This window comes from Rutidosis leptorrhynchoides, chromosome 7, assembly GCF_046630445.1.
Source record: "Rutidosis leptorrhynchoides isolate AG116_Rl617_1_P2 chromosome 7, CSIRO_AGI_Rlap_v1, whole genome shotgun sequence".
Classification (NCBI taxonomy): domain Eukaryota; kingdom Viridiplantae; phylum Streptophyta; class Magnoliopsida; order Asterales; family Asteraceae; genus Rutidosis; species Rutidosis leptorrhynchoides.
The window spans coordinates 89,764,674-89,789,423 of NC_092339.1; the positions used below are offsets into that span (position 1 = coordinate 89,764,674).

At 36.2% G+C, this 24,750-nt stretch overlaps 1 protein-coding gene across 1 annotated transcript; it reads left to right on the forward strand.

Annotated features, from left to right (window-relative positions):
• Positions 1-12,788: 12,788 nt before the first annotated feature.
• LOC139859422 (uncharacterized mitochondrial protein AtMg00810-like) lies at positions 12,789-15,660 on the forward strand. The gene is made up of 3 exons (XM_071848214.1): positions 12,789-12,999; positions 15,071-15,243; positions 15,316-15,660. Exons 1-3 carry the CDS (start codon positions 12,789-12,791, stop codon positions 15,658-15,660), a joined length of 729 nt encoding a protein of 242 aa, XP_071704315.1.
• Positions 15,661-24,750: the final 9,090 nt, after the last annotated feature.

Genomic DNA, 24,750 nt, shown 5'->3' on the forward strand with positions numbered 1-24,750 from the left:
CCTAATTCTTAGATTACCAGACTTAATAAAAAGGGGCATATTCGATTTCGATAATTCAACCATAGAATGTAGTTTCACGTACTTGTGTCTATTTTGTAAATCATTTATAAAACCTGCATGTATTCTCATCCCAAAAATATTAGATTTTAAAAGTGGGACTATAACTCACTTTCACAGATTTTTTACTTCGTCGGGAAGTAAGACTTGGCTACTGGTCGATTCACGAACCTATAACAAATATGTACATATATATCAAAGTATGTTCAAAATATATTTACAACACTTTTAATACATTTTGATGTTTTAAGTTTATTAAGTCAGCTGTCCTCGTTAGTAACCTACAACTAGTTGTCCACAGTTAGATGTACAGAAATAAATCGATATATATTATCTTGAATCAATCCACGACCCAGTGTATACATATCTCAGTATTGATCACAACTCAAACTATATATATTTTGGAATCAACCTCAACCCTGTATAGCTAACTCCAACATTCACATATAGAGTGTCTATGGTTGTTTCGAAATATATATAGATGTGTCAACATGATAGGTCGAAACATTGTATACGTGTCTATGGTATCTCAAGATTACATAATATACAATACAAGTTGATTAAGTTATGGTTGGAATAGATTTGTTACCAATTTTCACGTAGCTAAAATGAGTAGTTTTTACAAATTTTGTTTTGCTCGCCATTTCTTCGTTTCTAATCCGTTTTGAGTGATTTAAGCGGCCACAGTTTTGTATTGAACTTGACTTTATGAAACTAAACAGAAAAGGTATAGATTTATAGTCGGAAATACAAGTTACAAGTTGTTTTTGAAAGAGGTAGTCATTTCCGTCGAAAGAACGACATCTTGATGACTGTTTTGAAAAACATACTTTCACTTTGAGTTTAACCATGATTTTTGGATATGGTTTCATGTTCATAAGAAAAATCATTTTCCCAGAAGTATAGCATTTAAATCAAAGTTTTTCATAGTTTTTAACCAAACCAAAACAGTCCCCGGTTGTAACTACGACGGCGTAAATCCGGTTTTATGGTGTTTATCGTGTTTTCGGGTTTTAAATCATTAACTTAGCATATCATATAGATATAGATCATGTGTATAGTTGATTTTAAAAGTGTAGTTAGAAGGATTAACTTTATTTACGAAAAAGTTTAGAATTAACTAAACTATGTTCTAGTGATTACTAGTTTACCACTTCGAATATGATAGCTTTTTATGTATGAATCGAATGATGTTATGAACATCATTACTACCTTAAGTTCCTTGGATAAACCTACTGGAAAATAGAAAAATGGATCTAGCTTCAATGGATCCTTGGATGGCTCGAAGTTCTTGAAGCAGAATCATGACACGAAAACAAGTTCAAGTAAAATCATCACTTGAAATAAGATTGTTATAGTTATAGAAATTGAACTAAAGTTTGAATATGAATATTACCTTATATTAGAATGATAACCTACTGTAAGAAATAAAGATTTCTTGAGGTTGGATGATCACCTTACAAGATTGGAAGTGAGCTAGCAAACTTGAAAGTATTCTTGATTTTATGTAACTAGAACTTGTAGAATTTATGAAGAACACTTAGAACTTGAAGTTAGAACTTGAGGGAGATCAATTAGATGAAGAAAATTGAAGAATGAAAGTGTTTGTAGGTGTTTTTAGTCGTTGGTGTATGGATTAGATATAAAGGATATGTAATTTTGTTTTCATGTAAATAAATCACGAATGATTACTCATATTTTTGTAATTTTATGAGATATTTCATGCTAGTTGCCAAATGATGGTTCCCACATGTGTTAAGTGACTCACATGGGCTGCTAAGAGCTGATCATTAGAGTGTATATACCAATAGTACATACATCTAAAAGCTGTGTATTGTACGAGTACGAATACGGGTGCATATGAGTATAATTGTTGATGAAACTGAACGAGGATGTAATTGTAAGCATTTTTGTTAAGTAGAAGTATTTTGATAAGTGTCTTGAAGTCTTTCAAAAGTGTATGAATACATATTAAAACACTACATGTATATACATTTTAACTGAGTCGTTAAGTCATCGTTAGTCGTTACATGTAAGTGTTGTTTTGAGACCTTTAGGTTAACGATCTTGTTAAATGTTGTTAACCCAAAGTTTATAATATCAAATGAGATTTTAAATTATTATATTATCATGATATTATGATATATTAATATATCTTAATATGATATATACATTTAAATGTCGTTACAATGATAATCGTTACATATATGTCTCGTTTCGAAATCCTTAAGTTAGTAGTCTTGTTTTTACTTATGTAGTTCATTATTAATACACTTAATGATATATTTAATTATCATATTATCATGTTATATATAATATAACAATGTATTAATATGCTTCATATATATTTATTAAGATGTGGTTATAACGATAATCGTTATATGTATAGTTTCGAGTTTCATACGTCAATAGTCTCCTTTTTAAGTATATATAACTTATTGTTACTATTTTTAATGTGATACTTGATGATCATTATATCATGTTAAACATATATATTTATTCATTTATGTATCATCATGTCATATACAACTTATAGCGTTCGTGAATCATTGGTCAAACTGGGTAATCAGACGTTTACAAAATTTCCGTTTCAATTAACCAAGTCTTAACAAGTTTGATTGCTTAACATGTTGGAAACATTTAATCATGTAAATATAGTTTTCATTAAACATATAATCATAGAAAGGTTCGGAAAAGTTCGGGTCACTACAGTACCTACCCGTTAAATAAATTTCGTCCCGAAATTTTAAGCGATTGGAGGTGTTGGCTCATCTTCTGGAAATAAGAGCGGGTACTTCTTCTTCATCTGATCTTCTCGTTCCCAGGTGAACTCGGGTCCTCTACGAGCATTCCATCGAACCTTAACAATCGGTATCTTGTTTTGTTTAAGTCTCTTAACCTCACGATCCATTATTTCAACGGGTTCTTCAATGAATTGAAGTTTTTCATTGATTTGGATTTCGTCCAATGGAATAGTGAGATCTTCTTTAGCAAAACATTTCTTCAAATTTGAGACGTGGAAAGTGTTATGTACAGCCGCGAGTTGTTGAGGTAACTCAAGTCGGTAAGCTACTGGTCCGACACGATCAATAATCTTGAATGGTCCAATATACCTTGGATTTAATTTCCCTCGTTTACCAAATCGAACAACACCTTTCCAAGGTGCAACCTTAAGCATGACCATCTCTCTAATTTCAAATTATATATCTTTTCTTTTAATGTTGGCGTAGCTCTTTTGTCGACTTTGGGCGGTTTTCAACCGTTGTTGAATTTGGATGATCTTCTCAGTAGTTTCTTGTATTATCTCTGGACCCGTAATCTGTCTATCCCCCACTTCACTCCAACAAATCGGAGACCTGCACTTTCTACCATAAAGTGCTTCAAACGGTGCCATCTCAATGCTTGAATGGTAGCTGTTGTTGTAGGAAAATTCTGCTAACGGTAGATGTCGATCCCAACTGTTTTTGAAATCAATAACACATGCTCGTAATGCTTGCTGTAATGCTTGCTGTAATGTCTGCCAGAATCTTGAAATAAATCTGCCATCCCTATCAGAGATAATAGAGATTGGTATTCCATGTCTGAAGACGACTTCCTTCAAATACAGTCATGCTAACTTCTCCATCTTGTCATCTTCTCTTATTGGCAGGAAGTGTGCTGATTTGGTGAGACGATCAACTATTACCCAAATAGTATCAAAACCACTTGCAGTCCTTGGCAATTTAGTGATGAAATCCATGGTAATGTTTTCCCATTTCCATTCCGAGATTTCGGGTTGTTGAAGTAGACCTGATGGTTTCTGATGCTCAGCTTTGACCTTAGAACACGTCAAACATTCTCCTACGTATTTAGCAACATCGGCTTTTATACCCGGCCACCAAAAATGTTTCTTGAGATCCTTGTACATCTTCCCCGTTCCAGGATGTATTGAGTATCTGGTTTTATGAGCTTCTCTAAGTACCATTTCTCTCATAGCTTCAAATTTTGGTACCCAAATCCTTTCAGCCCTATACCGGGTTCCGTCTTCCCGAATATTAAGATGCTTCTCCGATCCTTTGGGTATTTCATCCTTTAAATTTTTCTCTTTTAAAACTCCTTGTTGCGCCTCCTTTATTTGAGTAGTAAGGTTATTTCGAATCATTATATTCATAGATTTTACTCGAATGGGTTCTCTGTCCTTCCTGCTCAAGGCGTCGGCTACCACATTTGCCTTTCCCGGGTGGTAACGAATCTCAAAGTTGTAATCATTCAATAATTCAATCCACCTACGCTGCCTCATATTCAGTTGTTTCTGATTAAATATGTGTTGAAGACTTTTGTGGTCGGTATATATAATACTTTTGACCCCATATAAGTAGTGCCTCCAAGTCTTTAATGCAAAAACAACCGCGCCTAATTCCAAATCATGCGTCGTATAATTTTGTTCGTAAATCTTCAATTGTCTAGACGCATAAGCAATCACCTTCGTTCATTGCATTAATACACAACCAAGACCTTGCTTTGATGCGTCACAATAAATCACAAAATCATCATTCCCTTCAGGCAATGACAATATAGGTGCCGTAGTTAACTTTTTCTTTAACAATTGAAACGCTTTCTCTTGTTCATCTTTCCATTCAAATTTCTTCCCTTTATGCGTTAATGTAGTCAAGGGTTTTGCTATTTTGGAAAAATCTTGGATGAACCTTCTGTAGTAACCAGCTAGTCCTAAAAACTGGCGTATGAGTTTCGGAGTTTTCGGGGTTTCCCACTTTTCAACAGTTTCTATCTTTACCGGATCCACCTTAATACCTTCTTTGTTCACTATGTGACCGAGGAATTGAACTTCTTCTAACCAAAATGCACACTTTGAAAACTTAGCGTACAATTCTTCCTTCCTCAATACTTCTAACACCTTTCTCAAATGTTCACCGTGTTCTTGGTCATTCTTTGAGTAAATAAGTATGTCATCAATGAAAACAATGACAAACTTGTCAAGGTATGGTCCACATACTCGGTTCATAAGGTCCATGAACACAGCTGGTGCATTAGTTAAACCAAATGGCATGACCATAAACTCGTAATGACCGTAACGTGTTCTGAAAGCAGTCTTTGGAATATCATCTTCTTTCACCCGCATTTGATGATACCCGGAACGTAAGTCAATCTTTGAATAAACAGACGAGCCTTGTAGTTGATCAAATAAGTCGTCGATTCTCGGTAGTGGGTAGCGGTTCTTGATGGTAATTTTGTTCAACTCTCGGTAGTCGATACACAACCTGAATGTACCATCTTTCTTCTTGACAAACAAAACAGGAGCTCCCCACGGTGATGTGCTTGGTCGAATGAAACCACGCTCTAAAAGTTCTTGTAATTGGCTTTGCAGTTCTTTCATCTCGCTGGGTGCGAGTCTGTAAGGAGCACGAGCTATTGGTGCAGCTCCTGGTACAAGATCTATTTGAAATTCAACGGATCGATGTGGGGGTAATCCCGGTAATTCTTTCGGAAATACATCGGGAAATTCTTTTGCGACGGGAACATCATTGATGCTCTTTTCTTCAGTTTGTACTTTCTCGACGTGTGCTAGAATAGCATAGCAACCTTTTCTTATTAGTTTTTGTGCCTTCAAATTACTAATAAGATGTAGCTTCGTGTTGACCTTTTCTCCGTACACCATTAAGGGTTCTCCTTCTTCTCGTACAATGCGAATTGCATTTTTATAACATACGATCTCTGCTTTCACCTTCTTCAGCCAGTCCATGCCAACTATTACATCAAAACTCCCTAACTCTATTGGTATCAAATCAATCTTAAATATTTCGCTACCCAGTTTAATTTCTCGATTCTGGCATATATAATCTGCTGAAATTAATTTACCGTTTGCTAATTCGAGTAAAAATTTATTATCCAACGGCGTCAATGGACAACTTAATTTAGCACAAAAATCTCTACTCATATAGCTTCTATCCGCACCCGAATCACATAAAACGTAAGCATATTTATTATCAATAAGAAACGTACCTGTAACAAGCTTCAGGTCTTCCTGTGCCTCTGCCGCATTAATATTGAAAACTCTTCCGCGGCCTTGTCCATTCGTGTTCTCCTGGTTCGGGCAATTTCTAATAATGTGGCCCGGTTTTCCACATTTATAACAAACTACATTGGCATAACTTGCTCCGACACTACTTGCTCCACCATTACTCGTTTCGACACCATTTGTTCCTTTCGTTCTGTTAACCCCTGGTCCGTAGACCTCACACTTCGCCGCGCTATGACCATTTCTTTTACACTTGTTGCAAAATTTGGTGCAGAACCCCGAGTGATACTTTTCACACCTTTGGCATAGCTGCTTCTGATTATTGTTGTTATTGCGGTTGTTATTATTGTTGGGATGATTGTTGTAATTGCTGTTGTTGTTGTTGTTGTTGTTGTTATTGTTGGGCCGTTTGTTGTAGTTGCGATTGATGTTGCAATTGTTGGGATAGTTGTTGCGATTATTGTTGTAATTGCTGTTGTTGTTGTATTGGTGATTCTTATCACCGTTTTCCTCCCACTTTCTTTTGACTTGCTTCACATTGGCCTCTTCAGCCGCCTATTCTTTAATTCTTTCCTCAATTTGGTTCACTAGTTTGTGAGCCATTCTACATGCCTGTTGTATGGAGGCGGGCTGGTGTGAACTTATATCTTCTTGGATTCTTTCCGGTAATCCTTTCACAAACGCGTCGATCTTCTCTTCCTCATCTTCGAACGCTCCCGGACATAATAGGCACAATTCTGTGAATCGTCTTTCATACGTGGTAATATCAAATCCTTGGGTTCGTAACCCTCTAAGTTCTGTCTTGAGCTTATTGACCTCGGTTCTGGGACGGTACTTCTCGTTCATCAAGTGCTTGAATGCTGACCACGGTAGTGCGTAAGCATCATCTTGTCCCACTTGCTCTAGATAGGTATTCCACCATGTTAACGCAGAACCTGTGAAGGTATGTGTAGCGTACTTCACTTTGTCCTCTTCAGTACGCTTACTTATGGCAAACACCGATTCGACCTTCTCGCTCCACCGTTTCAATCTGATCGGTCCTTCGGTTCCATCAAATTCCAAAGGTTTGCAGGCAGTGAATTCTTTGTAGGTGCATCCTACACGATTTCCTGTACTGCTAGATCCAAGGTTATTGTTGGTATGTAGCGCAGCCTGTACTGCGACTATGTTTGAAGCAAGAAAGGCACGAAATTCCTCTTCGCTCATATTCAAGGTGTGTCGAGTAGTCGGTGCCATTTCCTTCAAATAGTCAAATGAAACAAGTTAATCATACAGAATATTAAGAGTAGTCAATAGTATCTCGTAGCATAATATGAACTCATTTATAAAAGCTTTTTCTTCATATTAGTATTTTATAAGTTTAAATTCGGGTAGTACCTACCCGTTAAGTTCATACTTAGTAGCTAATATACAATTCAACTACTACAATTCTATATGAAAAACGGATTATAATAATATTTCGCGTTCAAACTTTTACACAATATTTTACAAACTAACAATACCGCTTATTTTACATATAGCATTAAATATAGCACACAATAAATTTGATACAAGATGGTTGTGAAGATAATTCTAGCTAGTACACAAGTCGTTCAGCAAAGGCAATAAAGACACGTAATTCATACGTCCATAAACAAGTCATGCATTCTGGTTTTACTAGGACTACTTCCCATCATTGGTCTTGTGGAACATAACCGTTATGGCCGTTGATAACACAGCGTGTTGTAACGTCGTCAAAGGGACGAGGGTTACGTAATGTCCAACAGTCCTATAACAATCTAAAAACCTCATTTCTTACCCCAATTACCGACTCCGTCACTTGTGGGAACGTTTTGTTTAATAGTTGTAGCCCGATGTTCTTGTTCTCACTTTGGTAAGAAGCGAACATTACTAACCCGTAAGCATAACAAGCTTCTTTATGTTACATGTTAGCTGCTTTTTCTAAATCACGAAGTCCTATATTCGGATATATTGAGTCAAAATAATTTCTTAACCCGTTGCGTAAAATAGCATTTGGGTTCCCCGCAATATATGAGTCAAAGTAAACACATCGTAACTTATGGATTTCCCAATGTGATATCCCCCATCTTTCGAACGAAAGCCTTTTATAAACCAAGGCATTCTTGGAACGTTCTTCGAATGTCTTACAAACTGATCTCGCCTTAAATAGTTGTGCCGAGGAATTCTGACCGACTCTAGACAAGATTTCATCAATCATGTCTCCAGGTAGGTCTCTTAAAATATCGGGTTGTCTATCCATTTTGTGTTTTTATACTGTAAAATAGACAAGAGTTAGATTCATAAATAAAATACTTATTAATACAAGCAGTTTTTACATATATCATAAAGCATAAGCACACTATATTACATATATTACACCACACGAATACAACTATCTTATTCCGACTCGCTCATTTCTTCTTCTTCTTCGGTTTTGGTTCGTTTTGCCAAGTTTCTAGGGATATATGATGTTCCCCTAATACGAGCCATCGTTTTCCACATTGGTTTAGAAAAACCTGGTGGTTTAGAGGTTCCCGGGTTATTGTCACAACTTAAGAAATACGGGTGTTGACGATACATATAAAGTTCATCGGGTTTGGAATCAAATTTCTCTATTTTTATGCCCTTTCTCTTATTGTTCTCTTTTGCCTTATTAAATTGTGTTGGGGTAATTTCTATAACATCATCGGAATCCTTGTCGGGATCCGATTCATCGGAGAATTGGTAATCCTCCCAATACTTTGCTTCCTTGGCGGAAACACCATTGACCATAATTAACTTTGGTCGGTTGGTTGAGGATTTTCTTCTACTTAACCGTTTTATTATTTCCCCCACTGGTTCTATTTCTTCTTCCGGTTCCGATTCTTCTTCTGGTTCCGATTCTTCTTCCGGTTCCGACTCTTCTTCTGGTTCCTCTTCGGGAACTTGTGAATCAGTCCACGAATCATTCTAATTTACATTTGACTCTTCATTATTATTAGGTGAGTCAATGGGACTTGTTCTAGAGGTAGACATCTATCACATAATATCAAACACGTTAAGAGATTAATATATCACATAATATTCACATGTTAAAAATATATAGTTTCCAACAAAATTTGTTAAGCAATCATTTTTCAAGTAAACACGGTCGAAGTCCAGACTCACTAATGCATCCTAACAAACTCGATAAGACACACTAATGCAAAATTGTGGTTCTCTAAGACCAACGCTCGGATACCAACTGAAATGTCCCGTTCTTATTGATTAAAAACGTTCCATATTAATTGATTTCGTTGCGAGGTTTTGACCTCTATATGAGACGTTTTTCAAAGACTGCATTCATTTTAAAACAAACCATAACCTTTATTTCATCAATAAAGGTTTAAAAAACTTTACGTAGATTATCAAATAATGATAATCTAAAATATAATGTTTACACGCGACCATTACATAATGGTTTACAATACAAATATGTTACAACGAAATAAGTTTCTTGAATGCAGTTTTTACACAATATCATACAAGCATGGACTCCAAATCTCGTCCTTATTTAAGTATGCGACAGCGGAAGCTCTTAATAATCACCTGAGAATAAACATGCTTAAAACGTCAACAAAAATGTTGGTGAGTTATAGGTTTAACCTATATATTATCAAATCATAATAATAGACCACAAGATTTCATATTTCAATACACATCCCATACATAGAGATAAAAATCATTCATATGGTGAACACCTGGTAACCGACATTAACAAGATGCATATTTAAGAATATCCCCATCATTCCGGGACACCCTTCGGATATGATATAAATTTTGAAGTACTAAAGCATTCGGTACTTTGGATGGGGTTTGTTAGGCCCGATAGATCTATCTTTAGGATTCGCGTCAATTAGGGTGTCTGTTCCCTAATTCTTAGATTACCAGACTTAATAAAAAGGGGCATATTCGATTTCGATAATTCAACCATAGAATGTAGTTTCACGTACTTGTGTCTATTTTGTAAATCATTTATAAAACCTGCATGTATTCTCATCCCAAAAATATTAGATTTTAAAAGTGGGACTATAACTCACTTTCACAGATTTTTTACTTCGTCGGGAAGTAAGACTTGGCTACTGGTCGATTCATGAACCTATAACAAATATGTACATATATATCAAAGTATGTTCAAAATATATTTACAACACTTTTAATACATTTTGATGTTTTAAGTTTATTAAGTCAGCTGTCCTCGTTAGTAACCTACAACTAGTTGTCCACAGTTAGATGTATAGAAATAAATCGATATATATTATCTTGAATCAATCCACGACCCAGTGTATACATATCTCAGTATTGATCACAACTCAAACTATATATATTTTGGAATCAACCTCAACCCTGTATAGCTAACTCCAACATTCACATATAGAGTGTCTATGGTTGTTCCGAAATATATATAGATGTGTCGACATGATAGGTCGATACATTGTATACGTGTCTATGGTATCTCAAGATTACATAATATACAATACAAGTTGATTAAGTTATGGTTGAAATAGATTTGTTACCAATTTTCACGTAGCTAAAATGAGTAGTTTTTACAAAAAAAAATTTGCTCGCCATTTCTTCGTTTCTAATCCGTTTTGAGTGATTTAAGCGGCCACGGTTTTGTATTGAACTTGACTTTATGAAACTAAACAGAAAAGGTATAGGTTTATATCGGAAATATAAGTTACAAGTCTTTTTTGAAAGAGGTAGTCATTTCCGTCGAAAGAACGACATCTTGATGACTGTTTTGAAAAACATACTTTCACTTTGAGTTTAACCATGATTTTTGGATATGGTTTCATGTTCATAAGAAAAATCATTTTCCCAGAAGTATAGCTTTTAAATCAAAGTTTTTCATAGTTTTTAACCAAACCAAAACAGCCCCCGGTTGTAACTACGGCGGCGTAAATCCGATTTTATGGTGTTTATCGTGTTTCCGGGTTTTAAATCATTAAGTTAGCATATCATATAGATATAGATCATGTGTATAGTTGATTTTAAAAGTGTAGTTAGAAGGATTAACTTTATTTACGAACAAGTTTAGAATTAACTAAACTATGTTCTAGTGATTACTAGTTTACCACTTCGAATATGATAGCTTTTTATGTATGAATCGAATGATGTTATGAACATAATTACTACCTTAAGTTCCTTGGATAAACCTACTGGAAAAGATAAAAATGGATCTAGCTTCAACGGATCCTTGGATGGCTCGAAGTTCTTGAAGCAGAATCATGACACGAAAACAAGTTCAAGTAAGATCATCACTTGAAATAAGATTGTTATAGTTATAGAAATTGAACTAAAGTTTGAATATGAATATTACTTTGTATTAGAATGATAACCTACTATAAGAAACAAATATTTCTTGAGGTTGGATGATCACCTTAAAAGATTGGAAGTGAGCTAGCAAACTTGAAAGTATTCTTGATTTTATGTAACTAGAACTTGTAGAATTTATGAAGAACACTTAGAACTTGAAGTTAAAACTTGAGGGAGATCAATTAGATGAAGAAAATTGAAGAATGAAAGTGTTTGTAGGTGTTTTTGGTAGTTGGTGTATGGATTAGATATAAAGGATATGTAATTTTGTTTTCATGTAAATAAGTCACGAATGATTACTCATATTTTTGTAATTTTATGAGATATTTCATGCTAGTTGCCAAATGATGGTTCCCACATGTGTTATGTGACTCACATGGGCTGCTAAGAGCTGATCATTGGAGTGTATATACTAATAATACATACATCTAAAAGCTGTGTATTGTACGAGTACGAATACGGGTGCATACGAGTATAATTGTTGATGAAACTGAACGAGGATGTAATTGTAAGCATTTTTGTTAAGTAGAAGTATTTTGATAAGTGTCTTGAAGTCTTTCAAAAGTGTATGAATACATATTAAAACACTACATGTATATACATTTTAACTGAGTCGTTAAGTCATCGTTAGTCGTTACATGTAAGTGTTGTTTTGAGACCTTTAGGTTAACGATCTTGTTAAATGTTGTTAACCCAAAGTTTATAATATCAAATGAGATTTTAAATTATTATATTATCATGATATTATGATATATTAATATATCTTAATATGATATATACATTAAATGTCGTTACAACGATAATCGTTACATATATGTCTCGTTTCGAAATCCTTAAGTTAGTAGTCTTGTTTTTACTTATGTAGTTCATTGTTAATACACTTAATGATATATTTAATTATCATATTATCATGTTATATATAATATAACAATGTATTAATATGCTTCATATATATTTAGTAAGACTTGGTTATAACGATAATCGTTATATGTATCGTTTCGAGTTTCATACGTCAATAGTCTCCTTTTTAAGTATATAACTTATTGTTACTATTTTTAATGAGATACTTGATGATCATTATATCATGTTAAACATATATATTTATTCATTTATGTATCATCATGTCATATACAACTTATAGCGTTTGTGAATCATTGGTCAAACTGGGTAATCAGACGTTTACAAAATTTCCGTTTCAATTAACCAAGTCTTAACAAGTTTGATTGCTTAACATGTTGGAAACATTTAATCATGTAAATATAGTTTTCATTAAACATATAATCATAGAAAGGTTCGGAAAAGTTCGGGTCACTACACTATTGGTTTCATAAATAGTAAATGTGACAATTCTTTCTTTATTTATCGCAATGGTTCTAATATGACATTACTCTTATTATATGTTGATGACATCATTCTCACCTCTTCTAGTGATTCCCTTCGCACATCGATTATCTCTTTGTTGGCTCTTGAATTTTCCATGAAGGATCTCGGACCTTTAAGTTACTTTTTGGGAATTTCAGTTACTCGTCAGCCGCACAGTCTTTTCCTGCAGCAAACCACATATGCGAAGGATATTATCGAGCATGCGGGTATGTGTAAGATTCTGTTTTCCCAAATGGTTGGTACATTGTCCAAAATGGTAGGAAGTCGTCCCAGTGTGAAGGGCTGGACGCCGTCCAGTAACTTGGACGCCGTCCAGATGAACTGGCGGGTCTGCTGCCTTGTTTTTAGATATTACAAGGGGTATTTTGGTATTTTCACTTAGTGGATGAATTTAAAGGTATTAGATCAGTTTGGTGGGTGACTTAACTCCACTTTCATCTACCATTACCCTTCCACTTCAATTCTAGAGATATAGAAAGTTCTAGAGTGAGAGAGCTCAAATCAAGGAAGAAGAAGGTCGAATCGGGGCTTAGTGCGAGTTCTAAAGTTGTTCATCTAGTGCCTAGCTACATTTTGATTGTAGTGGTAAGTCTTAACCTTGATTTCCTTGTTTTAATTGTGTAAGGGTTAGGGTTTGGGTTAGTAATGAACATAAAAACCCAATTGTTAGTGTTTTAGGGGTTTTTGGGTAAGTTTAGGTCATGAGGACTCAAAGATGACTAACCTAGGGTTTGAAATGTCAAATTGTGTATATGGATCTTAAATGTTAGTAAATCACTAGCACACTTAGTGGTTAAAGTGAATGGGTGTATATGGGTATGATAGTGACCCAAATGAGTGTGTTAACCTTGAAATGGGTCAAATGAGTCTTTGATGACCTAAGTGGGTTAATGGGTGCGAAAGTGAGATAACTTTGTGTTAAAAGGTGTATTAAGACCATAATCGAATTGTTAGTAAGGGTTTGACGAAATCCCGACCTAGTGTTAAAATGAATGGTGCAAATGGGTCACGTTTGCACTATGGGCCAAATGGCACTTGTATGGCGAATAAGTTGGTTGACCAACTTGAATGAATAATTGATATATGTACTTAATGTATTAGGTACTTTGCTTTGAAGGATACGAAAGTGTTTAATCATCACCGACGTGTAAGGTGAGTGGAATAATTATGCGTGTACGTATATAATGTATTTATTTGTGTAGCGTGGAATGTGGAATTGTCGCGGTGTTCAAGACACCACATTCTACGTAACGAGTGGAATTGTCGTGGTGTTCAAGATACCACTCGTTGATTTGATTGACATGTGGAATAGTCGCGGTGTTTAAAAAAACACATCGTCATGGGAGTGGAATTGTCGCGGTGTTCAAGACACCACTCATTTGGTTTGATTGACATGTGGAATTGTTGCGGTGTTCAATACACCACATTGTCATGGGGGTAAAATTGTCGCGGTGTTCAAGACATCACCCGGGGATTTGTGATTACGCGTCGTATGTACACTAATGGATGTTATGAACTCCTATGGTCTCTAGCGAGTACCGTTCCCTTGTACGATTGGTTAACCATGGTTGTGTGAATTTTGTATTAGCATACTTAATTGTGAACTACATGCTTTTGTTGTCGCTTGCCTATTATGAATTGCGGATATTGGTTTATGCATAATGTTTGCATAGTTGTCGAATCGCTAGCTTGTATGCGGTATTGTGTAAGTGATTGCAAGTAAGTAGATTATATATGTATACGTATAATTATTGCATTCGCTAAGCTTTAGCTTACCCTCTCGTTGTTTACCTTTTTTAGGCTCCGGTGTGGATAAGGGCAAAGGTATTCGTTTGGAATAGTAGTGGCTCTCGGGGGTTTAGATTTTTAGAAGTTCGGCCAAGATTTGGGTAGTTTAACCCCAAACACCATGCTCTAGTGTCGTTTGGAAATTAAACTAGTACGGTCGAAACTTGTATTTTTGAACGAAACGCGTAAAACGGCCGATGTGGGCCCGATGTTGTAAAGCTTGATTTTATGGTGAAAATCTCTTAGTTTAACTTATATCGACATGTTGTGAAAAGGTTTTCGTTTAAAAGTGTCGGGAAGCGGGTTTTCCGCTCACGTAAGTTGGACACGGGGATCAGAAAGTTACAGTTCATTTGGACGTCGTCCAGATCTTCTGGACGCCGTCCAAGGCTTCTTTGCTGGACGCCGTCCAGATGTCTGGATGCCGTCCGGATGTACTGCATCAGAATTTTTTTTTTTTTTTTTGTGTTTTTGAGGTATCGAAGTCAGGTCGTTACAGTATGTCTCAATGTAACCCTGTCCACACACCCGTTGATACGTCTGCGAAACTTAGTGGCACTTCTGGTCCTCCTGTTGCAAACCCTACAGAGTATCGAAGCTTAGCTAGAGCACTACAGTATTTGACTTTTTCACGTCCCGATATTTCTTATGGAGTTCAGCAAGTTTGCCTTCATATGCATGATCCTAGAGAGCCTCACTTACATGCATTGTGACGCATTATTCGTTATTTACAGGGCACTTTATCTTACGATTTGTATTTGTACAAATCTCCAAACCGTCATCTCATTGCATATACTGATGCTGACTGGGCTGGTTGCCCAGACACTAGGCGCTCAACTTCTGGTTATTGTGTTTATTTTGGAGATAACCTTATCTCTTGGTCGTCCAAGCGTCAACATATCTTGTCCCGTTCTAGTGCTGAAGTAGAATATCGGGGTATTGCTAATGTCGTTTCTGATTCTTGTTGGATACGGAATCTACTGCTTGAGTTACATTGTCCACTGCCTAAGTGTACGCTTGTGTTTTGTGATAATGTCTCCGCTATTTTTCTTTCCGGGAATCCAGTTCAGCACCAATGAACCAAACATATTGAGATGGACATCCACTTTGTTCGTGAAAAGGTTGCGCGTGGTAAAGTTCGAGTTTTGCATGTTCCATCTCGTTATCAAATAGCTGATATTTTCACCAAAGGGTTCCTCGACTACATTTTGATGATTTTCGAGACAGTCTCAGCATCCGACCTCCTCCTGCTGCGACTGCGGGGGTGTATTAGCGTACATATTTAGTTACCATATCTATCTAGAATTATAATTTCTTTCCAATTTGTATGTCATTATTTATGGTAGGTTTGTAAGAGGCTTGGTGCCCAAGATATGTAATGCATATATAAATATATATGATTGAATGGAATGAGAAGGGAGCATAGAATTCCAAACACTTTCAAAATGTAAATGCATTTTCTTGGGTGTTAGCCTTGAATTTATGGCATACCGACTATATGACCCAGTTGAGCAAAAGGTTGTGGTGATATGTGATGTAGTGTTTTATTAGAAAGCGAAATGGGATTGGAAGATGAATGAAACTGAAAATGGCACTCCAACAGTAAAAGATGAAAGGGGCAACATACAAATAATTGAAGAAGAAAATTCACCATTTAAGTGATCAAAACTCCATTGAGATCACTATTTCTTCAACTACACTCTCACAAAATGAAGAGAATACTTCGGGACTCGAAGTATCGTCAAATCCCACGAATGTCAATGCAACCTCCAATACTACAATCACTCTGGTTGAAACAACCAAACAAGCAGAACCTTCGACGCATAGTAGCAAGGCACCTGCCTAGTTAAAAGATTATTCTACAGGTTATGATCTATCTGATGAATATATAACCGGGGATGAGGTCAGTAATGTTATTTATAGCTCCCTTGATGACCCTACAAGGTATGAAGAAGCAATAGAAGAAGAAAACGGGTACAAGCAATGGAGAATGAAAACATGGCTATTCAAAGAAAAGAGACATGAGAGCTAGTTGATCCACCAATTGGAACTATACCAATAGGTGTCCAATGGTTTTATAAAACAAAGCTGAATAAGCATGGAGAATTCAACAAGTATAAGGCAAGACTTGTTGTGAAGGGTTATGCATAAAAGAAGGGAATAGATTACAATGAAGTCTTTGCTATGGTTGCGAGGTGGGATACCATAAGAAAGATGTTGGTTGCAGCAGCTCAAAGGGGATAGACTTTATTTCAACTTGACGTTAAAAGTGCATCTTTGAATGAACTTAAGGAAGTCATCTACGTGAATCAACCAGATGGATATGTTAATGAATGTGATGAATCAAAGGTCTATCGTTCGAAGAAGGCCATCCATGGTTTGAAACAAGCTCCTTGAGCTTGGTTCAATCGGATTGAAGGATATTTTAGACGAGGATGATTTAAGAGGAGCAACTATGGTGACACTTTGTTATTCAAGAAGGTTTGGAACAAAATAATTATGGTAAGTTTATATGTTGATGATATGATTTATGTTAGAAATGATATGATTATGTGTGATAGTTTTAAAAGGTCTATGCAAAAAGATCTTGAGATGACAGATCTTGGCAAGATGAGGTGTTAAAGTACAGCAAACCGAAGCAAGTACCTCGCTATGTCAAAAACGATATGCAAGGATGTACAGAGAACGTTTTAGCTTGTGGTAAGCAAATCCGGTAGACAACCAAATTTTTTCGGGAAGTGACTTAACCATGTGTAACGACCCGTCAAAATCGCTATTGACGCAGCACGTTAGTCATTGATTCCACAGTGAGGTTTTGACCTCTACATGATACGTTTTGATAAAATATTGCATTCATTAAAATAAGTGACTTTCTAAACATAGAAAGTTATAAACATGTGGGCGAGTGCTTAGGTATAAGCAAAACCCCAAAATACATAAGTCTTTAATTTACAGGTTGACTTCACAGTCCAATTATTTATTACACAACGCAGTTTTATTTTGAATGCAATAAACTTTGTACAAAGCATGAGAGACTCCATGCAGGCAACAAGCACATCACAGCGGAAGCATTCTAAGGACCTGAGAATAAAACATGCTAAAAAGTCAACACGAATGTTGGTGAGTTATAGGTTTAATTGCTCGAGTCATAAACATGTATAAAGATAGACCACAAGATTTCATCAAAAGTTTATCAATAGATTCTACGTAACAGAGCACCCTGGTAACTAAACTTAACGCTATAGTGATAATTACCCCATTCGTTTTAATACACGCAAACCAACGTGTCTTAAACTCAAATAACATACGTCCGTTAAAAGGCTAGCGCTCTAGCTCGGACGTGGATGTCAAGCCCTATGGATCCATATACAATTATTCGCGCCCACCAGTCCATATTCTATGTACAGGCAGCTACTAGTTACCAAAGCTAAGGGATTTTCGGTTTAACTCAGTGTAGAATTTAGTATGTACTTGTGTCTTATCGCGTTTAAAATAAATTGCATGTATTCTCAGCCCAAAAATATTTAAGGTATTTAAAAAGGGATCTATAACTCACAGTTCAATATTGAGACTCAATATTGTAGGCAAATTGCGTAGACGTAATGATGGTAGATGACTGTATGGTTGGCCTTGGATTCAAGAACAATACCCCGAATAATACCCCGAACAATACCCAATATTTCCTTAGCTTAAAGCGATTTGAAACCCGAATTAAAAATACTCTCGTATATACCTTATTATTATTTAAATTATAAATTATAAATTATAATTATCATTTACTCTTACAGAAGAATAAAAGAAGTGAATGTGTGATGAATCGTGCAGAAAACTGCCGTATTTATATTACTTTTCGATTTACTGTAGCTCATGCGATCGCATGAGTTTTCAGTGTTTTTGCCATGCGTTCGCATGGCCGCCCTATCCGTTTTTGTTTGCTAGTTCGTCGACATCAAATAGTGTTTTACTGTAGCAAATAGTGTACTGTAGCAAATAGTGTTTACTGTAGCAAATAGTGTTTTACTGTAGCACTGTAGCAAAATACGGTTTCACTGTAGCAAATAGTGTTTTACTGTAGCAAATTGTGTTTTACTGTAGCAAAGTAATTTTTACTGTAGCAAAAAGGGTTTTACTGTAGGAAAGTCGTTTTTACTTGTACATATATATATACATACATATAATTGTTCATGAATCGTCGAGAGTAATCAAAGGTAATTGTATATATGAAACAGTTCTAAAATTTTGAGACTCAATCTAACAGACTTTGTTTAGCGTGTTAAAATAATAAATCGTATAGAGAATTGGTTTAAATAAGTCAAAAATTTTCGGGTCATCACACCATGGTTGGAGTAGGGGAGGATGTAAATGCCACTGCATATATGGCGAGTCCAATGGAAGAACATTTATTTGCTACAAAGAGACTGCTCATGTACATAAAAGGCACACGTGATTATGGTCTGATTTATGAACAAAAATTCAAAGTACAAGCTCAAGATCTATACTGAATAGTGATTATTCTCGATACTTGGAATATCCACTACTACAAAAATAACAAAAATAACCAAAGGAACCCCAAATAGGAACCTTTTTTTACAGAAGTCAAAGAAAAGAGGTTCCAAAAACTAAAAGGAACCGGTTTTTGTATCTCGAAAACAAAACCGGTCTCTTTAATTAACTTAAGAAACCTCTTTTTTAGAAAAAACCGGTTCTAACCTTTTGGAACCTTTTTTTATTTAAAAAGAGGTCTCTTTCCTTTAAGTTTAGGAACCTGTTACAATTAAAAACCGGTTCTAACATTTTTGAAACCTCTTTTTAATTAAAAACCAATTTCTTATTTATAATATTACCTGGAACAATATTTGTAACAAAGAATACTTATTTTTACAGCAGGAAAATGAAAAGTTGATTCTTTTTTTGCGGGATCGAACAAAAACTCCATCAAACCCTAATTGAACCCTTCATTTGTTCATTCTCGCTCTCACCGATCCGACTTCCGATCCCTCTAACTTCCGTTCATTCAAATTACCCTTCATCATCACTAGCGCCATCACCTATGAATTGTACTTCATCCTCCACCTCCTTATTTCAATTAGAGCAGAACAAGACCACAAGCTCTCCAAATATCATGGTAATTTTTTTTTTCTATTTGTTAAAATTATTGTTAGGGTTGTTAATTTAGTGACAGGGTTTGTTAAAATCAGTAGTTAGTATCAGGGTAGTTAAAAGTAGTGTTATTGTTAGGGATTGTTAAAAGTAGAGTTAGATTTTGTAATTTTGTTAAAACAGTGTTAGTGTTACGGTTTGGCACTAGTGGCTTATTTTGTTAATATAATATGTTGCAGATAAACAAAATTGGCCACTCCCTTAACCTTGCATCTTTTTGTAACCAAATTGACCAATTAGATTGATAATGATGTAATTTTTCGCTAATTGCTCTTGTTATTAATATTGTTAAGGGATTAAATGTTTACTGTAGCAAATAGTGTTTCACTGTAGCAAATCACTGTAGCAACTCGTTTTTCACTGTAGCACTGTAGCAAAATACGGTTTCACTGTAGCAAATAGTGTTTTACTGTAGCAAATTATGTTTTACTGTAGCAAAGTAATTTTTACTGTAGCAAATAGGGTTTTACTGTAGGAAAGTCGTTTTTACTTGTACATATATATATACATACATATAATTGTTCATGAATCGTCGAGAGTAATCAAAGGTAATTGTATATATGAAACAGTTCTAAAATTTTGAGACTCAATCTAACAGACTTTGTTTAGCGTGTTAAAATAATAAATCGTATAGAGAATTGGTTTAAATAAGTCAAAAATTTTCGGGTCATCACAGTACCTCCCCCTTAAAGAAAATTTCGTCCCGAAATTTTGAGTAGTACCTGTTTCATGAGCGATATCAGTGAACAAATGTGGATACTTTTGCTTCATTTGATCTTCACGTTCCCAAGTAAACTCGGGTCCTCGTCTTGCGTTCCAACGAACTCTAACTATTGGTATTTTGCTTTGTTTTAATTGTTTGACCTCACGGTCCATGATTTCAACAGGTTCTTCGATAAAATGGAGTTTATCATTGATTCGTATTTCGTCAAGAGGAATTACGACATCCTCTTCAGCTAAACATTTCTTCAAATTTGACACGTGAAATGTGTTGTGAACACTACTAAGTTCTTGCGGTAGCTTTAATCGATAAGCAACTGTTCCAATTCTTTCGGTGATTTCAAAGGGTCCTACATACCTAGGACTTAGCTTTCCTCGTTTACCGAATCGTACAACGCCTTTCCAGGGTGACACTATCAACATGACTTTGTCGCCTACTTGAAATTCTACCGGTTTTCTTCTTACATCAGCATAACTCTTTTGGCGACTCATGGCCGTTTTCAATCGCTGTTGAATTTGAATGATCTTTTCGGTGGTTTCGTGAATAATTTATGGTCCAGTAAGTTGTCTTTCTCCTACTTCACTCTAACATATAGGAGATCTGCACTTTCTACCGTAAAGTGCTTCAAATGGCGTTGCGTTGATGCTCGTATGATAGCTGTTATTGTATGAAAATTCTGCCAACGGTAAGTGTCGATCCCAACTGGTTCCAAAGTCAATCACGCATGCCCGTAACATGTCTTCCAATGTTTGTATTGTTCTTTCACTTTGACCATCTGTCTGTGGGTGATAAGCGGTGCTCATATCTAATCGAGTTCCCAATACTTTTTGTAATGACTGCCAGAAACGTGATGTGAATCGGGTGTCGCGATCAGATATGATAGAGATGGGTACACCATGCCTGGAAACTACTTCCTTCAAATATAGGCGTGCTAATTTCTCCATACTGTCTGTCTCCTTTATTGGTAGAAAGTGAGCGGATTTAGTTAGACGATCAACTATCACCCAAATAGTATCATGACTACTTGCAGTCCTTGGCAATTTCGTAATGAAATCCATGGTTATTCTTTCCCATTTCCACTGCGGAATTTCTGGTTGTTGCAGTAATCCTGACGGCTTTTGGTGCTCAGCTTTGACCTTTGCACACGTCAAACATTTGCTTACATAAGTAGCAATTTCTGTCTTCATATTAGGCCACCAATAAAACTTCTTGAGATCGTGGTACATTTTCCTATTTCCTGGGTGAATTGAGTACCTCGTTTTGTGTGCTTCATCTAGTACTAGTTGCCTTAGATTACCATGTTTTGGTACCCATATCCTATCAGCAAAATACAGGGTTCCATCGGCTTTTACTTCAAGCTGTTTTTCTAACCCTCTGCTCATTTCGCCTTTTTCATTTTCTTCTTTTAAAGCCTCTAACTGTGCTGCTTGAATTTGCTTTGTGAGATCAGTACGAATTGTAATATTCAAAGCTCGGACCCTAAGAGGTTTTACTCTTTCTTTTCGACTTAGGGCATCAGCTACAACATTAGCCTTTCCGGGGTGGTAACGGATTTCACAATCGTAATCGTTTAACAACTCTACCCAGCGACGTTGCCTCATATTGAGTTGTTTTTGATCAAAAATATGCTGAAGACTCTTATGGTCAGTGTACACTGTACACTTGGTGCCATATAGATAGTGTCTCCATATTTTGAGTGCAAAAACTACAGCTCCAAGTTCCAAATCGTGTGTTGTATAGTTCTTTTCATGAATTTTTAGTTGTCGTGAGGCATATGCGATAACTTTTGTGCGTTGCATTAATACACATCCTAAACCTTGGCGCGAAGCGTCACAATAGATCACAAAATCATCATTTCCTTCTGGTAATGACAAAATGGGTGCAGACGTTAACTTCTTCTTTAACAACTGGAATGAGGATTCCTGTTCCGTGGACCAATCATACTTCTTTCCCTTTTGAGTCAATGAAGTTAAGGGTTTGGCGATTCTAGAGAAATCTTGAATGAATCTTCGGTAGTAACCAGCAAGACCTAAGAATTGGCGGATTTGTGTTGGAGTCTTCGGTGTTTCCCATTTACTAATGGCTTCGATCTTGGCAGGGTCAACTTTAATTCCATGTTTACTGACAACATGGCCCAAAAATTGTACTTCTTGTAACCAGAAATCACACTTCGAAAATTTTGCGTACAATTCTTCTTTCTTGAGTATCTCCAGTACCAGTCTTAAGTGTTGCTCATGTTCTTCCTTGTTCTTCGAGTAAATCAATATGTCGTCGATAAAAACAATGACAAATTTGTCTAAATACGGTCTACAGATGCGATTCATTAGATCCATGAATACTGCTGGAGCATTAGTTAATCCAAAAGGCATGACTAGAAACTCATAGTGACCGTAACGGGTTCTGAACGCGGTTTTAGGAACATCTTCTTCCTTCACTCTCAGCTGATGATATCCGGAGCGTAGATCAATCTTGGAATAAACACTTGATCCTTGTAATTGATCAAACAAATCATCAATCCTCGGTAATGGGTACCGATTCTTGATCGTTAATTTGTTTAATTCTCGGTAATCTATGCACATTCTCATAGATCCATCCTTCTTCTTGACGAACAGAATAGGAGCACCCCAAGGTGAAAAACTAGGACGAATAAATCCACGGTCCGATAATTCTTGCAACTGGTCTTGTAATTCTTGCATTTCTGAAGGTGCAAGTCTATATGGAGATCGGGCTACAGGTGCAGCTCCTGGTATGAGATCAATCTGGAATTCTACACATCTGTGTGGAGGTAGCCCCGGTAATTCTTCTGGAAATACTCCGGGATATTCTCTTACAACCGGCATGTCATTAATGCTTCTTTCTTCAGTATCGATCTTCTTTACATGTGCCAGAATAGCATAACAACCTTTTCTTATAAGTTTTCGGGCCTTCATACAGCTGATAAAGTTCAGCTTTGAGTTGCTCTTCTTCCCATAAATCATTAATGATGTTTCATCCTTACGAGGGATGCGAATTGCTTTCTCAGCGCAAACAACTTCCGCTCTTGTTTTGGACATCCAGTCCATGCCAACGATTACGTCAAAACTTCCTAATTCTACGGGTATCAAATCGATTTTGAAGGTTTCACCAGCGAGATTCATTTCGCAACCATGGCAAATTTTATCGGCTTTTATCAGTTTACCATTAGCTAATTCAATAGTATATTTATCGTCTAGAGGTAATGATGCACATTTTAGTTTAAAACTAAAGTCTTTACACATATAACTTCTATCAGCACCCGTATCAAACATAATAGAAGCTAGTTGATTATTAACGGTAAACGTACCCGTGAAAAGATTAGGATCCTCACGTGCTTTACTGGTACTAACATTAAATGCCCTTCCACGTGCGGGTTCTTTGTTCTTCTCCTTATCAGAGCATTGATTTATAAAGTGACCAGAATTCCCGCATCCAAAACATTTCTTGACATCGGTCAGTTTTGTCTTTACTTCAGAAACGGTGGCATAACAATCTTTCGCCACATGTCCTTTCTTGTTGCACTTATCACAGACCACTTGGCAATAACCTGCATGATGTGTGTAACATCTTTTGCAGAACGGATGGGGTCCCTTATAGTTTGGACTTGCAGTTGCCCCATCTTGTTTACCTTTAAAAGTTTCTTGTTTCTTCAGGTGAGTACTTTTGCCCTTATAGTCTTCCCATTTCCTCTTTCCTTCAGTTGTCTTGACTTCGGTAATTGGTGCCTTAATCGAACTCTCCGTGATCTGGTCCATGAGTTGGTGGGCCATTGTCATGGCTTCCTGCATCGTATTTGGTTTGGACGATGTAACATTTCCTTTGATATTGATCGATAAACCGTCAATATACATTTCTATCTTTCGTTTCTCGTTTGGCACCAATTCGGGACACAACAAGGCTAGTTCCATGAAACGCTTTTCATAGTTATTGAGATTTGCGCCGATAACCTTCAGATTACGTAACTCAGATTCCATTTTTCTGATCTCGTTTCGAGGACAGTACTCCTCGATTAGCATCTTTTTCAGTTCTTCCCAAGAGATATCATATGCCGTATCTATTCCTTCTGCTTTAGCATAATTGTTCTACCAAGTAAGTGCATCATCTTGCAACGTGCACGAAGCATACTTTGACTTGTCTCCGTTCGCACAATTACTGATTTTGAAAACGGACTCCATCTTTTCAAACCATCGGGTTAGACCGACTGGTCCCTCGGTTCCACTAAACGTCTGTGGTTTGCATCCTTGAAAAGTTTTGTATGAGCATCCGTTTCGTG

Coding starts and splice junctions, on each gene's coding strand:
- LOC139859422 (XM_071848214.1), top strand. CDS start 12,789: ATGACATTACTCTTATTATATGTTGATGACATCATTCTCACCTCTTCT. Junction 13,000..15,070: donor GGATATTATCGAGCATGCGG/GTATGTGTAAGA, acceptor TATCGAAGTCAG/GTCGTTACAGTATGTCTCAA. Junction 15,244..15,315: donor TTTCTTATGGAGTTCAGCAA/GTTTGCCTTCAT, acceptor CGTTATTTACAG/GGCACTTTATCTTACGATTT.